Source organism: Thermobia domestica, chromosome 12 (assembly GCF_964235325.1).
Source record: "Thermobia domestica chromosome 12, izTheDome1.hap1.1, whole genome shotgun sequence".
NCBI lineage: Eukaryota > Metazoa > Arthropoda > Insecta > Zygentoma > Lepismatidae > Thermobia > Thermobia domestica.
This window is the reverse complement of record NC_137465.1, coordinates 205,182,444-205,197,556: the sequence shown is the minus strand read 5'-3', so window position 1 is coordinate 205,197,556 and position 15,113 is coordinate 205,182,444. Positions and strand designations below refer to the sequence as shown.

The window sequence follows — 15,113 nt, the reverse complement described above, 5'->3', positions numbered from 1 at the left end:
CAATTTGTCATTGACAAAGGATAACTGGACATACGCGGGGCCCCCATACCTTCATTAGCTTAGGACCTCATGAAGTCTAAATCCGGCTCCGTACATAGCTAAGTGGCAAAGGACTGCGGTAGATTGCCAAATATTTTCATAATCTGAGATAGATCACTGAAAGTTAGGCCACCTCTACAACTGATTCACAAGAAAACGGAACTCATCATCCTATTCGTGATTTACTATTAGTGACCCTGCCTAGATACATTTAGGCTAGTAGATAAACTAACACGGGAGGGTCCCACAAGTTGTAGCTAAAATCTGATTGCCACATAGCACATCTGATAGAGCATCATGAGAAATGAACATGAGCAAAATTTAAGGTGCTATGGACCAGAAGAATAGGAGCTACGGGGATTCAAAATTTGAATATCCAAAGAATTGTATCAAGGAATTATGTATGTTTAAAGTAAATTTCTTAAAAACCGTTAAAGCAATCAAAACAGAAGTTGCATAATATAATGAGAACAAAATACCCTATCGAAAACCATAAACAGTATTGCCATAGGTGAAGCAGTGTTGCCAATTCAGCATAAAAATATTTTATTATAAATAGCATCATGTACAAGTGTACACAGATTTAAAATGCACTATTATCACTAAACATAACAGTGAAGTAGTAGTGGTACAGTGTTGCACGCTATTGTAGCTACATGTGCTGAAAATGTACAATGGAGAAGTCTGATGTGTGGAAACAAAGGGTAATACTAAATAAAAGAATGCATTAGAAAAAAGTGAGGATTTTGCAATATACTTCTGCAGCCCCGATGAATAAGCAGACAACTCGCGAAAACAAAACGATACACACGAGGATAGAAACACGTATTTTCTAATTCTGTAAACTGGTTCTCCAGGTCATCTTATCAATATTTGAAAGAGTGCTTTCTTGGTTTGTGTCTTTCGTGTTAAGTAACACATTCTGTTACTTCCTCTCCTACATACTATATGATTATGTTTGTGCACCGTAATATTACCATATTCACATTGGAAATATAATTATTTTGTTACTACCTCGTTTTGTTTTTAGTTGGACCGGATAGCGGTGTGGTTTAGAAGGCTAGACAACCGATATTAGGCATCGAGGGTTCCAATCCCGCCTCGGACATGTTTTTGTAGTACTTTTCACCTTACATTTCATTGTTATCTTTCTCTTTCATAGTGATTCCGATCTCATTTTGCACTCCTATATACCTTCGAAGCTGACGTAGGACTAAAAATTGCATCACCCAATTTCGTTTTTCAAGTGCATTAATATTTTGTGACATTGCTGACATTTTGCTATGTTATACTATCTGTATTATGCATTTGAACTAAATTCATAGTATGAGACCCAGATTCCTTTATTGTCATCTATTTCCACATATCAGACTTCTCCTTTGTACATTTTCAGCACACGTAGCTCCAATAGCGTGCAACACTGTACCCCTACACTCCACTGTTATGTTTAGTGATAATAGTGCATTTTAAATCTGTGCACACTTGTATATGATGCTATTTATAATAAAATATTTTTATGCTGAGTTGGCAACACTGCTTCACCTATGGCAACATTGTTTATGGTTTTCGATAGGGCATTTTGTTTTCATTATATCGTGCAACGTTTGTTTTGATTGCTTTAACGGTTTTCAGGAAATTTACAGTAAACGTACATAATTCCATGATATAATTCTTTGGATATTCAAATTTTGAATCCTTGTAGCTTCTATCCTTCTGCTTCACAGCACCTTAAATTTTGCTCATGTTCATTTCTCATGATGTTTTATCACATGTGCTATCTGGCAATCAGATTTTAGCAACAACTTGTGGGGTCCTCCCGTGTAAGAGCCTGAATTCAGGTAGAACACTTAAGACAAATACCTGTGCAATTGAGCATTTATAAAACTAATTTTCCTTACATATGTTGCACTTGGTGGATTCACTATTTACAGAATAAGATCTCACCATTGTTAGAGATTTGTGTTCTTTGAGGACCTCCGCCGCAAGACGAGAAACTCCACTGTTTAGCCCATAAGTGGCTACCCATCCTCTAGTTGCAGCTACTGCACGACAGAGCCCAGAAGCAAATATCCGTCGTCGTCTTCCCGTCAACTGACAAGGGGTGTAAATATCACCTCGAATGGATACAAAGAGGTTGGGCAACGGAGCCATTCTTCGTAGTAGCTGAAGAATAGGTTCCATCGGAGAACAGTCCGAGACACGAACAAACAGAGCTCCATCAGGACTTTCTTCGCCGGACCAGAAGACTTTCCCACCGGAGTCAGTCGGGAACTCGTGGATGGCAAACGCTTCGTTCCATTGAGACTTGTTGGCGGCCGCTTCAGGTTCATATTTCGCTATGGGTGAAATGAATACAAATAGGATACAAATTTAATAATTTTAAAAATTCACAAATAATAAATATTTAAATGCAAAGACAAGTAACTGCTCGACATCTGATTGCTTTATACTATCAAGAAAGATTTAATTTGTGATTTAAAATACAGTAAATAACTCATTGGAATTAATTAAATGTAGAACTTCGATTTTATGCACAGTTATGAAACAAAATGGATTAATTTCAATAGTAGGTTGAAAATATTTTTATACAACAGATTCATTCCTTGTAAGTGGAAAAAGGATGAAAGTGGAAAAAGTAAAATGCTCACATAACGAAATCTCAAACAACATATCTAACAAAGATAATAATGTTAATGAAATCTTTTAATGCACTCGTGTGAGAACGGAGTTTGTTCGGACAAGTATAATTTCGTAGTACTTAAGTAATAAGATAAAGTCAGTGGCGGCTCTTTAGGGAGGTTACTTCGATAGAATTTCAGTTTTTCCGAAGTGATTTCCCAAAAAACTCAACAGTAGATAGAACCTATGCGATTTACAGATAGAAATTGTAAGGTCAACATTATTCAGTCAAACGAAACAATGCCCAATAATATAAATGTGAGATTTTGTATTTCAGGTTATTTTCACCGAACTGTATGACTTCTTCTAAAACTTTACACAATATGTTTCAGATTGTCTTTTGTTCATCTAACATGGGAATGCGGTGTAGGACCTATACGGCACAGGACAGAAACGTCATACGACCGAAATTTCAGCTCAGAAATTGTTTCCGCCCTACGCCGCGCCGTTTCGATCGTATGACGGTTTTCCCTTTCGTATGCAGGTAACTGTTTTCGATCCTATGCCCTTTCGGTCGTACGCCGTGTCTGTGCTATGCCGTCTCGATCCTGTACCGTATCAGTCCTGGGCCGTTTCGGTTCTATACCGTTTCGACCCTAGGTCGTGTCGGTCCTTTATGTAATCCTGTAACATCACACGCAGTACTTACCATTTTGTTCCGTGTTTGAGGCTTTCTTTCAGAAAATTTCCTTCAGATGTTTCTCTTTTTCCGAAATGGAGCCACCTTACGGAATGCTCTTAGGAGTAATCATTGAATGAAATTTTAAAAAAAAAGTAGTAGAAGAAGAAGAAATTATATCCTGTAGACAAATTTCAATCAGAGCGGACATTTCCGTTCTGTAATTCAGAAACACTCTCTTTGTTGTACGTGGCTTTAGTTCTCACGTGTTTCGAGAGAGATTTAAGGCACTTCCACTTTTTTTAAATTTTAGTCAACAACTTAAGAGCTATGAAGAATATCAAAAAAAATGTAAAGAGTAAGCCAGGTAGTATCTACAAAACGGTATTATATGAAGTAATAATTGTTTTCAATACCCCAAATTGGGTGCCCAGTGATTATAGTGTCAAACTGAGCACCCAAATTTCTGGTCCATAAGAAAAGATTATGAAATGGTTATAAGTTTTTTTTTTTTTTTTTTTTTAATACGAGGAGCATTCAAGTTATAACACCTCCATTTTTTTCTCACTGTGATGACTTTCTGATTGTTACGATACTCATAAAATGGCGGCGTTTTCATTGCAAGAAAAGCGTGTAATCATTCATTTTCTCCCTTTGCGTGGTGTGACACCGCTTGCAATCCATCGCCAGTTGAGTGAGACATGTGATGATGGTGTCATGGATGTGTGTAATGTGCGTTCGTGGGTTCAACAGTTAAAGAAGGCAGAACGTCGTGTAATAACAAACCAAGACAATCTCAGTCTCGCACAAGCCGATCTGACGACAGTGTACAGAGATCCCAATGAAATGTCAACTTTGGAGTCTATGTGTGCCACACTCATTCGGCGACCCTCCAAAACAATTTTCTCCATTCGTTCGATCATCAGACCGGCCTGTGCGAGGTCGAGATGTCTTTTTTGTCACACGACTTTCTACCTTATTTGAACTGTCACACAACAAACGCACATTAGACATATCCATGACACAAACATCACATGTCTCACTCAACTGGCAATGAATTTCAAGCTGTTTCTTACGGAAATGGAGAAAACGAATAATTAATTACACGCCATTCTTACAGAGTATCGTATCAAAAACTGTCATCACTCTCACCACTGCAGCTAGATTTTTGTGTGCCGTGTGGTGTGGCCATCTCTGTTATGCATTGATAACGAGTGCTCGGATATTTCAAAATAAAAATAGCACGTTTCTTCTGTCATCAGTCCTGAGAAGAAAAAATGGGAAGTGTTGAAACAAATGGAGGAGATGCTTAGGGAAGAACTTAAGAAGGATGTCAGCACCTATCTGCTAGCTGCAGGTATGTCTAATAACGATACATTTAATCTTCGTTACTTAAAAAAAAAAAAATCAAACCGTGTTTAATTAGTTTTAATCTATCTATTCAATTGAAACTGTTAAGTAATCAGGGCTTGTGACTGCATCACGTAAAGACTGTTATTATTATTTTTTTTTTTAAGTGCCATAGCACATATCAGGCCACAGGCCTGGCGTCATATATTTGGATCTCGAAATATCATCAGCTGATATAATTACCGGCAAAGGCAATGGGAAGTAAGATTTGTTTTGAGCTGAGGGACAAATGAAACTTTCAGCGTTGCTGTTTCATATGCTTTCTTTTACGTTGACTTTTTAAATTTTAATTATCTTATGAACATCTCCGCAGTTACTATTTCCTCAGAAAATGTTTGAGACGAGACAGTATACATATGCAAAGAATACAACTACTATCACTTTCAAGCCAGGGCAGTAGTAAGTGAGTGGTGGAATGCTCATCTCTGATGCATGTAATCCCTGGGTTGATCCCAATTGCTGCCAAGTAAGCTTTGTAGTGGGCAAATATCTTGTGAGAGTTTTATAAACATCTTGTGTCGGTTTTCTCAGGGTTCTCCCGTTTCCTCCCACTTTTATCATTCATGTCATCATCATGTCTCCCATAGCCTCGTGCATAATCGTGGGACGTTAAACTAAAAAAATGCCAAAAGGTTAATGACACATTGCTCATTCAAAAAGTAAAACACCAAAAGATGAACTTGACTTCGTTCTATAGAATACCATTTCATATCTATTAAACTCTTCATATCAACTTATTACTTTGTATCAACTCTTTTTTATTACCTTTCCCATCCTCTGCACGGGTCGCTGAGAGATACTTTGGACGAGTGTCGTGTTCCCATTCCGGCGCTCCACAGTAACATATATTCTCCTGGTTAATGCGCTTTGCTGTTACAAATAGAACACATTCTTTGCGACAGAAGTCCTTGAGCCAATCGGATTTGTCATCTGTTGGTTTGGATCCACCGGATGACAATCCTAATTTCATTCGTTGTAGCGCCCATGTTTGTTCACTTATTTTATTTTGATTTCCTCTGTTTGGGTTGAAATCGGAAGCATTAAACCTACTGGAGACAGAAAAATAAGAAAAAGAAAATAATACATAAAAAGTAAAGAACACAAGTGCTATAAGATTTTATGCTACATGAAAATTTGAAGCATTATTTTGTTAAACCTCTAGTTTAGGAAAGGACTAATCAATGTAATTTAATCACATCCGGTGTAAAATGCAGAGATGGAGTGGGTCAGTGGGTCGTGGCAGGGGCGTCATTTAGGGGGGCAGGGGGGAAATTGCCGCCCCCCCCCAAGAGTTTGAGGAATACATATACTTTAATAGATTGTTTACTAATATACTAGTACAAAATGTGAAAGTCTTATGTCTGTGATACTCTTGCCCTCCTCAAGCGAAGTCTGAAATGACGCCCCTGGGTCGTGGGACAAGATTTATGAGTGAGTCAGTGTGTCTGGGTCAACAGGATGTAACCCAATGCGACACACCACCCACCGTGACCCACTACGACCCACTCTGTTCAGTTATTGTAGACAGCATCTTCCAAACACTGGTAAATTTGTCTAGGTTTTACTTTCAAAGCTCCAATTTTTCTTCCTTTTTTATTTGTTTCTATTTACTTACCTGGGATGAGTATACCTAAGTAAAACAAGAACTTCAGGCACTTTTGGATATTGGTATTTGTAATTGTAATAATAACAATAGGACTTACTACTTGGCTTACGAGAGACAGTCGAATTTTACACTTTTTTCTTCCTTTACGTTCCCCTACTTTACCTTGATTTGAGACTTTTAAATTGCATCCTATTTTCCACTGAAAAGTATCTGTAATTCAATGAGAAAATAATTATATATGCTAATTAAATTGAAATACATCCTAAAATGGCCCATGACAAACACTTTACCATTTTATACCATAAGTTTTCATTCACCCACGTCATCTCTGGTAAAAGAAAACAAAAAGTGTGTTTCTGAAGATACGTTTACGATTCCAAACAACTTTGCTTCTAGCCAAAGAAAGCATAGGCTGACATAATACAGAAGTATTCACATCTATTTTTATGTAGATATGATTCCTTCTTACAGTATACGCCTATGTTATGTCCACACAGTTTTACCCAAAATTTCAATTATAAATGTCAGGGTGAAAACATTACACGGGTCTTTCAGTTTTATTTTCCGTACTTGCACCGCATCTGAAGCAAATAAGAGGTGTTTTGAAATCAAACGAAAAATACCGCAATTCAATATTGCTACTACCTTGCTGCTATTGCTAATATTGCCAATATTGCTAATACTTATCTACTTAAGGAGATTTGAGCTGCTTTTCGTAATTGTGTAGAAACATTTCTATTTCCCTTTCATAAATAGTAGGCAGTGGAAAAACACAGAATATACAATGTGGAAATGCTAGTGCGGACATTATATGGTACACGGTATTATTTTGAAAATGTAACAAAAGTTACAGTTTCTTCTATCACTATAATGTTTATAGGAACGGGGTCATTTGTGGAGGATAAGAGGCAATTGCCCCCCTGAGCGTGGGAAATACGTGTCTTTTAATCAATTACATACTAACATATTAGTAAATGCGTGGAACTCTTACGTCAGTGGATACCTCGAAAGAAAATTTGAAATACCGCTGTCAGTTTATTGGTTTCTTCCATTTGAACTCAGCCATCAGAACTAAGTTAAATTAAATTCTTACGTAGGACACGTCCTTTAGCAAATAGTGTGTGAGCGTAGTCCCTTCACAATTTGATTTTGGCCACCATTTCTCCCGGGAATAAAAATTCTGAAAGATTATTTTAAACTCTGCCGTAAAAAAAATCAGGTCTATTTAAAGTTAACGAGAAAATGAAAAATATAATTCTAGCTTTTAAAACGGGATTTTTTAAAGTCCTAAGGATAGTATTTCAGTTTCCCATATTTTCCACTTTTTTACCCACGTATTTGAAATACTAATAGAGGTAATAAGTATGGATTTTCTGCATCTGTAAGTTATAACACACGAGCATCGTGTTCCTAACGGCTGTAACTTTCATTTTAGTTTTAAGAAAATGATTTGATTCATTTTTATTTTCTTTATGACTACAAGAATCTACTATGCACTGCTGTTCTATTATATTCTTATAGTATTCTCTATTGAAACTGTGCTCTCGAACATAAGAAGGCTACAGCATTTAGCATACATGAAATACTTATTAATTAGCAGCTAATAGTAACTAATAGAAAAGTACTTAAGTTACGCTTAATACTGGTTATTTGACTACTTCTTTTCTAGTTAATACAAAATTGTTCAAAATTAGTGGAAACTGTTCTCAATGGAAGTACCTTGAGATTCCACTAAGCATAAGTTTCAGTGTATTTTTAGGTTTAAATGTCCAATTTATTTGTTTCTTAATTAAACTTTCAAGCATGGTGAAAAGGCCATTTTATACTGAAGTCTTAAGATATTAACAAAAAGGAAACAGAATGTTTGGAAGGGAGCAGAGTGAGACGTATAGATTAAAGGATTTATCCGGGCATTCGCCTCGATGACGCTGTTTCTATGATCACCCTGGAGGGACAGTTAGTACGACTACTAATGAGATGGCAATAAATAAAGACGACTTTAGAACAACAAAATGGAGTTTTATTTATTTCAAATGAACATAACTACAGTTACTTCGTATTATTGTCTCAAAGAAATATTTTTGAAAATTATGAAACACTTCCTTACTTCATGTATCTACAGACGCTCTGAAAGATCCAAATTTTTAGTATTATATATAGATAGTGTTGCCACGAGACGAGACATTTCTCGTGTCTCGTCTCGTCTCGTCTCGTAAACGAGACGAGACACGAGACGGGACAGAACCCTCTTAGACGAGACACGAGACGAGACAGACTTCTTGTCCCGTCTCGAAAACGAGACGAGACGAGACGTCTCGTGAAATGTCTCGTCTCGTCTCGTGTCTCGAAAATGAAAACGCTGGCGGGAATGGCCAAGATTGAAATTGACAGTGGTCATATAGATTGCAAAAGGAAAATCCCCTTTGTGAGAAAACATGTTGAAAAGCCTTCATAGAAAAGTGTCCTCTGTCTATTGAATGAAACAATCGTGATACATGAGCTTCCAGGAATATCATCCTTAATGTCTTGTCCCTAATTCCCCTTGCTGTAAACTGAGGAATTCTCATTTTTTTATTTCTGGCTGGAATGATGACAAACAAAATCAAAGACAGGGAAGATTTTTACAAGGTCAAGAAACCGAACTACCATCACCATCTATTCAATTTGAAAACTGGGTAAGGTCTACACTTGTCTTTATTCTCTGGTGGCGGTATTCTTTTTGCTATATGAACCGAAAACGGCAATTGAAGTATGTCATCTTGCAACTAAAATTTTGTCTTCTCTATCTCTCTCTCTCTCTCTCTCTCTCACACACACACACACACACACACATACACACACACATAAAACACACTTTTACCATTTTACCAATCGCTCGCTTGTTATACAGCAGTCATGTTGTAAAATTCACCTCTTCGTTTGGAAGGCGGGCGAACGACAAAAGAAGCAAAGATATTATCGACGAACCCTTCAAATTGTTTGCTTTCAGCAAATTTATGATACTAACAATAACACTTTAGGTGAAGAGGCTTTACAGGGGGACCTTCGTTTTGTTACGCGGAAATGTTTGATCTGACCAGGGTGCGAAATTGCCCTCTGCTTCGAGAGGAGGGGAATACTTCCCTTTCCTAGTGAATAATATTCATTAGGACCTGAATTATCTTCAGAAATTGTTTCTTACAGGCGCACTAAACCTCTCGAACTTGATAAGTGTAAAGAACATTTGGTATAATATTCATGGAACTCCGTTGAAAGCAGAAAATATCATGAGAATGATCAAAATTCGAACATTGAAGAATATAATTAACAGAAAAGAAATAGAATACCCAAACCATGTTTTTAAACTTGCTATAAAATGTATATCCTATATTTTTACTAATTCCTTACTCCCATGAAAGTATCCTGGGGAGGATATTCTCTCCATTTTTTTCAGACTGAAATCCTTTTATCCCGTACGATTCCCCCCCTGACAGTATGAAAAAACAAATGTTGTTAAAATCCATACACATGACCCTTCCGGGACTCAACCCGGGACCTTCAAGCCGATGGTCTATCGCCGCAGACCGCTCGGCTTGGTATGAAGATGTACGTTGTATGATTGGGAATAGATCCCGACAATATAAGGAACTTTAATCCAAAATGGCCACCCAAAAATCAACTTTTTTTTAGCCATTAGCTAATCTGGGTGTACTGTCATGAGTTTGTTACACAAACGGGGCAAGCACCACATAGTAGCACACACCCCGCGGTTATGGGAACAGATTTGAACCATGGAAATGAAGACTGGCCCCAAGCATTCTTTCGTCCGATGTGTCGTTCAGCTCCCATTACTATGGCACTTTAAGTAGAGCTTAGTGTGCAGTAACATATAAAATTTCAATCAAATACTTTCCATTACTCAATAAAATTATTTGGTTCCGAGCTTTAAAAAAAATAATTGCAACAAATCTATATATGCTAAAATGGAAAGTAGTTTTTGGATTGTTATGGGTTAACACTGTGAAACCTAAAGGCTGGAATATATGAAATCAAAGTGTACATACATATCTATCTCTCTATTTATCTATATATCTCTCCATCTCTCTCTCTCTCTCTCTCTCTCTGTATATATCTATATCTATATCTATATCTATCTATATCTATATCTATCTATCTATCTATCTATCTATCTATCTATATCTATCTATCTATCTATCTATCTATCTATATATATATATATATATATATATATATATATATATATATATATATATATATATATACAGACACTATAAAGCAAGTGGGCTGATAGTATACGATAGTGTCGGGGATGATGACACCTTTACATCGAACTTTGCTTGTCGTGTAAACATTATTTAACATTAGTGTCTTCATCTTCGACGTACCTATGAGCAATTTACTGTATATTCGTGTATTGAAATTGGTGAAACATATTTCAATGTTTTAGAATGAAAAAAAAAAAAAAAAAGAAGCCAGGGTCGAGAAGCCCCAGACAACTAACAGCAGAGATATATTATCTTGTAAACTATTTGTCCTTGCCTTGTGAGCTTATTTGAATTTATTTTTAAGACCTTTAGGCAACTTTGGCCGAATGGATGATGATGGGAAAATTAGTGGAATGAAGAAAGTGGTAGGATACTAGACAACTTGGAGAAAACACACACATTCGAAAAATGAAATGAATGAAATGAAATCTTTGAGTTTAACGTCCCACGGTTATGCCGGTTAGGCTAAAGGAGATAGTGATGATGAGTAATGAATGAAATGGTGGAATGAAGAAAGTGGGAGGAAACGGGAGAACCCCGAGAAAAAACACGCACACGGTGTTTGTCCACCACAAAGTTAACTTGGCGGGGCTGGGATCGAACCCGAGACCCCAAGCACCAGAGGTGAACGCTCTACCACTGAGCCACCGCGGTCCCCACACACATTCAATGTTTGTCCACCACAAAGCTCACATGGCACTAACCGAGATCGAACCGACTACCACATACACCAGAGGTGAAGGCTTCACGGTGTAGCTACCGTGACATTTCTTGTCTTGTGTGTTCTGGGTAATACTTGTAACTTACAAGGGAAGAGAGGGAGATTATATATCGAAGTGGAAGATGGTTTATATACCAATCGAAAGCACTAATGAAGCCTATTACAAAACTGTAATAAAAATTTTCTGAATGCATATACTATGCGAGTTATATGGATATATAGAGTGTCCAGATAATCCGTTACCACCTCTTGAAATCGCAAACGATAAGACAGATGCCAAAACTCGAAAACATGTGTTTGATCAGTTTAAAAGTACAACGTATCAAAGCAAAAATTCTTGTCACAAGGCCACCCGCAGTGTACTGGGCGGTGTCCAACTCAAAAATTACAAAATGTAAGAGGGTCAAGTAGCATATCGTTCGAAACTTCTTGGGAAATGAAAGAAGACGGAACGAGACAAACGAGACGAGACGGGACAGAACCTCTCGAGATGAGACACGAGACGGGACAAGCACATTTTTTTGAGACGAGACACGAGACGAGACATGCTTTGCACGAGACGAGACGAGACAGCCTGAAGTCTCGTCTCGTCTCGTCCCGTGGCAACACTATATATAGACCTATATTCAAGTTGAGTAAAACTTGAATTTCCAGGAGAATTGAATAAAAATTACCTTACTCATTCTTATAATTATTTGGATTGGGGTTGGATCTTCAGTTTAGCGTCCCTTTCAGCAGCGATGCTATATGAAACGTGGACCTACAGCTTAACGTAGGAACCGAACCACAGGAGTTCCGGCGGACCAACGCTGGGAAGTACCAACTCCTAACCATGCAGACAATTAGCTTACCTACTTGGGTTTGATTCCCGACGGAAGCCCACGTGGTTTGGATCCTATGTTAAGCTGTAGATTCACGTCTCATGACTTTGGTGCATGGTCAAAAGAACTTAAGTAACTTTTTGTCCGTTTTCACTTTGTGATACATTATTGACGAGAAAAAAATTTTTTTCATTTGGTACTATGAGCTTAGATCGGGGTGCAATGACCATGTTCAATTAGTCACATTTCATAACATTTAGTCGGTGTTAATGGTCTCACTACAGTGGTAAATTAAACTACCACTAATATTAGAGTTTTTCTGTAGTATCTTCAAAATAAATAAAAAAAATATTCTAAAAACAGAAACGTAGTGAACTAGACAATATGATTTTGCATGTGATACCGTTATCACAACTCATCTATCTGCTTTTGATTAGCAACTGTAGATAATTTAGCATTTTTGCGGGTTCTATAAATAGCGGCATACCAAAAGCAGATATGTGAATTGTGGTAAAGGTATCACATGCAAAATCGTATTGTCTAGTTCACAACGTTTCTGCTTTTCGAATATTTTTATTTGTTTTGAAGATATTACAGAAAACTTCTAAAATTAGCGGTAGTTTAATTTCGCTGTAGTGAAGAGCAAGTTTGTTTTGGTTCTTCTGAAAAAGTATTTTTTTTTTTTTTTGACTTAAGCCCTTTTGTCCATTATAACCTTTGTATTGAAAGAGATGTTGGACTGTAATGCAATCATTGGGGCTGCGGTTGCTCAATGGTAGAGCGTTCACCTCTGGTGTGTGGGGTCCCTGGTTCGACCCCAGCTTGCGGGAAGTGTACTTTGTAGCGGACAAACACCGTGTTTCTAGGTTTTGTTGGGTTCTTCCGTTGTCTCCTACTTTCTTCATTCCATCATTACCGCCTCCTCATTCACTCATTCATTACTCATCATTACCGTCTCCTTTAGCCCACACGGCATAATCGTGGGACATAAAACTAAATGATTTCATTTTATTTTTCTAATGAAATCATCGAACCAATTCGACCGCCCAAAGGTAAAGGGAAATATCTACATTTTGGTTGTTTTGAGAAAAAGAGCAAAAGATTTTTGATAGTTACTGTAAAAGAGTTCGTTTTCTTTCTTCATTGACGCCGAAAAGAAAAGAAATTCTTTAACAGTAACGTTAATTATCAAAAATCACCTTTTTTGCTCTTTTTCTCAAAACAACCAAAATGTAGATACTCCTCTTTACCTTTGGGCGGCCGAATTAGCTTATGTAGGACCAAACCAACAAAGTGTGGTGGTAGTAATTCTGGTATCTTCCAGTCTTTTGTTCGCTCCATACAAAAATTTCTGTTTGATTAAGTCACGTAAAACTAATTAACCTTAATTAATTAATTAATTAAAGAATCAATAAAATGAATTAAAATTTGAAAATCGTATCTTAGTAAGATTTTCTTTTTTAAAATATTGATTTTCTCTCATTGAAAATTTAGACAGCTAATTATGATATGACTTACTTGCGGAGAGTTCTTGATAATTCATCAATTGGCTGAATTCTATTCATGTCGGTACCACATCAAAACATTCCTTTGTTACATAAATATGTTGGCGGTCAGAACTGCCTCACAAAGTCCTTGAATGAGTGTTGTAAAAATACATCTTCCTGAAGACGTTGGAGGCCATTTCTAGACATTGATTGCGCTCCTTCCAAAATTACCGCGAACTGTTTCTCAATGACTGTCCACAATTACACAACTACGTAGATCTAATATTTTGCTTCTAACGGTTATCGACTATCCGTCTGACTAGGTCACATTCCCATAGCAACAAGTCTCGATGTACACACATTGATCATAGCACCTGCGTAATAATGTATGTATTTCATCTAATATTAGTGTTACGTGGCTTGCATCGACACGCAAACGACTTTTTACCTTTTATCTGAAGTAGAAGTTTTTGCCAAAGTTGGATTCTTGATAACAGTGGAAAAGTTTGTGCTGTCATCGATCGTTTTCCATTTATTCTTCCTTTGTGTTTTAATCATGAGTTTGTTAACAATTTTAATAGATTGCTTAGTCGTAGGACGCTTACCTCTGATGTGAAGGGTTTGTGGATCGATACCAGATCGTATAAATTTGCAGTGGGTTTCTTCAATGTTCTCCTGTTTTCTCCCTCTATCTTCATATTGTTTACTTCCATTATTATTATTTTTTGTTTGTATTTATTACAACTAAAGCTATAACAGTGGAGAAGTCATTTATTTTTAGATCACTTCTTATTGAAACAATTTATGAAGTTTTTTTCATGAGATCGTCAGCTTCTGAACTATATAATCATTATACAGAAGCAGGGATAACTCATCACACAAACTTCCTTCTTCGTGAGTTCAATGGACGCGGCCGGTTGCCAGAGGCGGATCTAGAGGGTAAACACGGGGGAGGGGGCAGTCAGAACCTAGACTATGATAGGTATATCATATTTACTATAAATTTTCAAAAAAAAAAATGAATAAAGTATCTTTGAAGCTTTCCTGGCGACGTTCTCGGCTAGATGCTAACATAGCACCAAACAGAAACATAAGATTTTATTCACAGAGACCAAAAGAATAGCAAAATACTCAAGAGTTTAGGACAGAAGGAAGCTGTAGCAATCACAAAGAAAAAACAAATCTTAACAGAGACACAGGATTCCAACTGAATCAAACATGGACACCAATCATATCCCGCCATTTCAAAGCACCTATCAGAAGCCGCCATTTCAAGCACCAATAAGAAGGCGCCATTTCACCACCAATCAGAAGAGTCCAATCATACATATATGAAGTATATATTCCATACACTCTATTGCCCCATCATATTCGCCTGAAGATGAGGACGATGTCAGTCCTCGAAACGTCGCAAGATATAACAGTATTTACCAGGCTGCTAGCCCGAGAAGACCTGTTCCCAATAT

The 15,113-nt window shown here is 37.1% G+C and overlaps 1 protein-coding gene across 1 annotated transcript in view; it reads right to left on the bottom strand.

The window, feature by feature from the left end:
• Nucleotides 1-13,725, bottom strand: part of LOC145666245 (transient receptor potential cation channel subfamily M member 1-like) — a 31,340-nt gene extending 17,615 nt beyond the window's left edge. Inside the window, exons 1-3 of the mRNA XM_081733309.1 lie at nt 13,679-13,725; nt 5,513-5,793; nt 1,984-2,375 (exon numbers count right to left, since the gene is read on the bottom strand). Of these exons, the coding sequence (XP_081589435.1) occupies nt 1,984-2,375; nt 5,513-5,793; nt 13,679-13,725 (720 nt within the window). The remainder of the gene's footprint in view (nt 1-1,983; nt 2,376-5,512; nt 5,794-13,678) is intronic.
• Nucleotides 13,726-15,113: the final 1,388 nt, after the last annotated feature.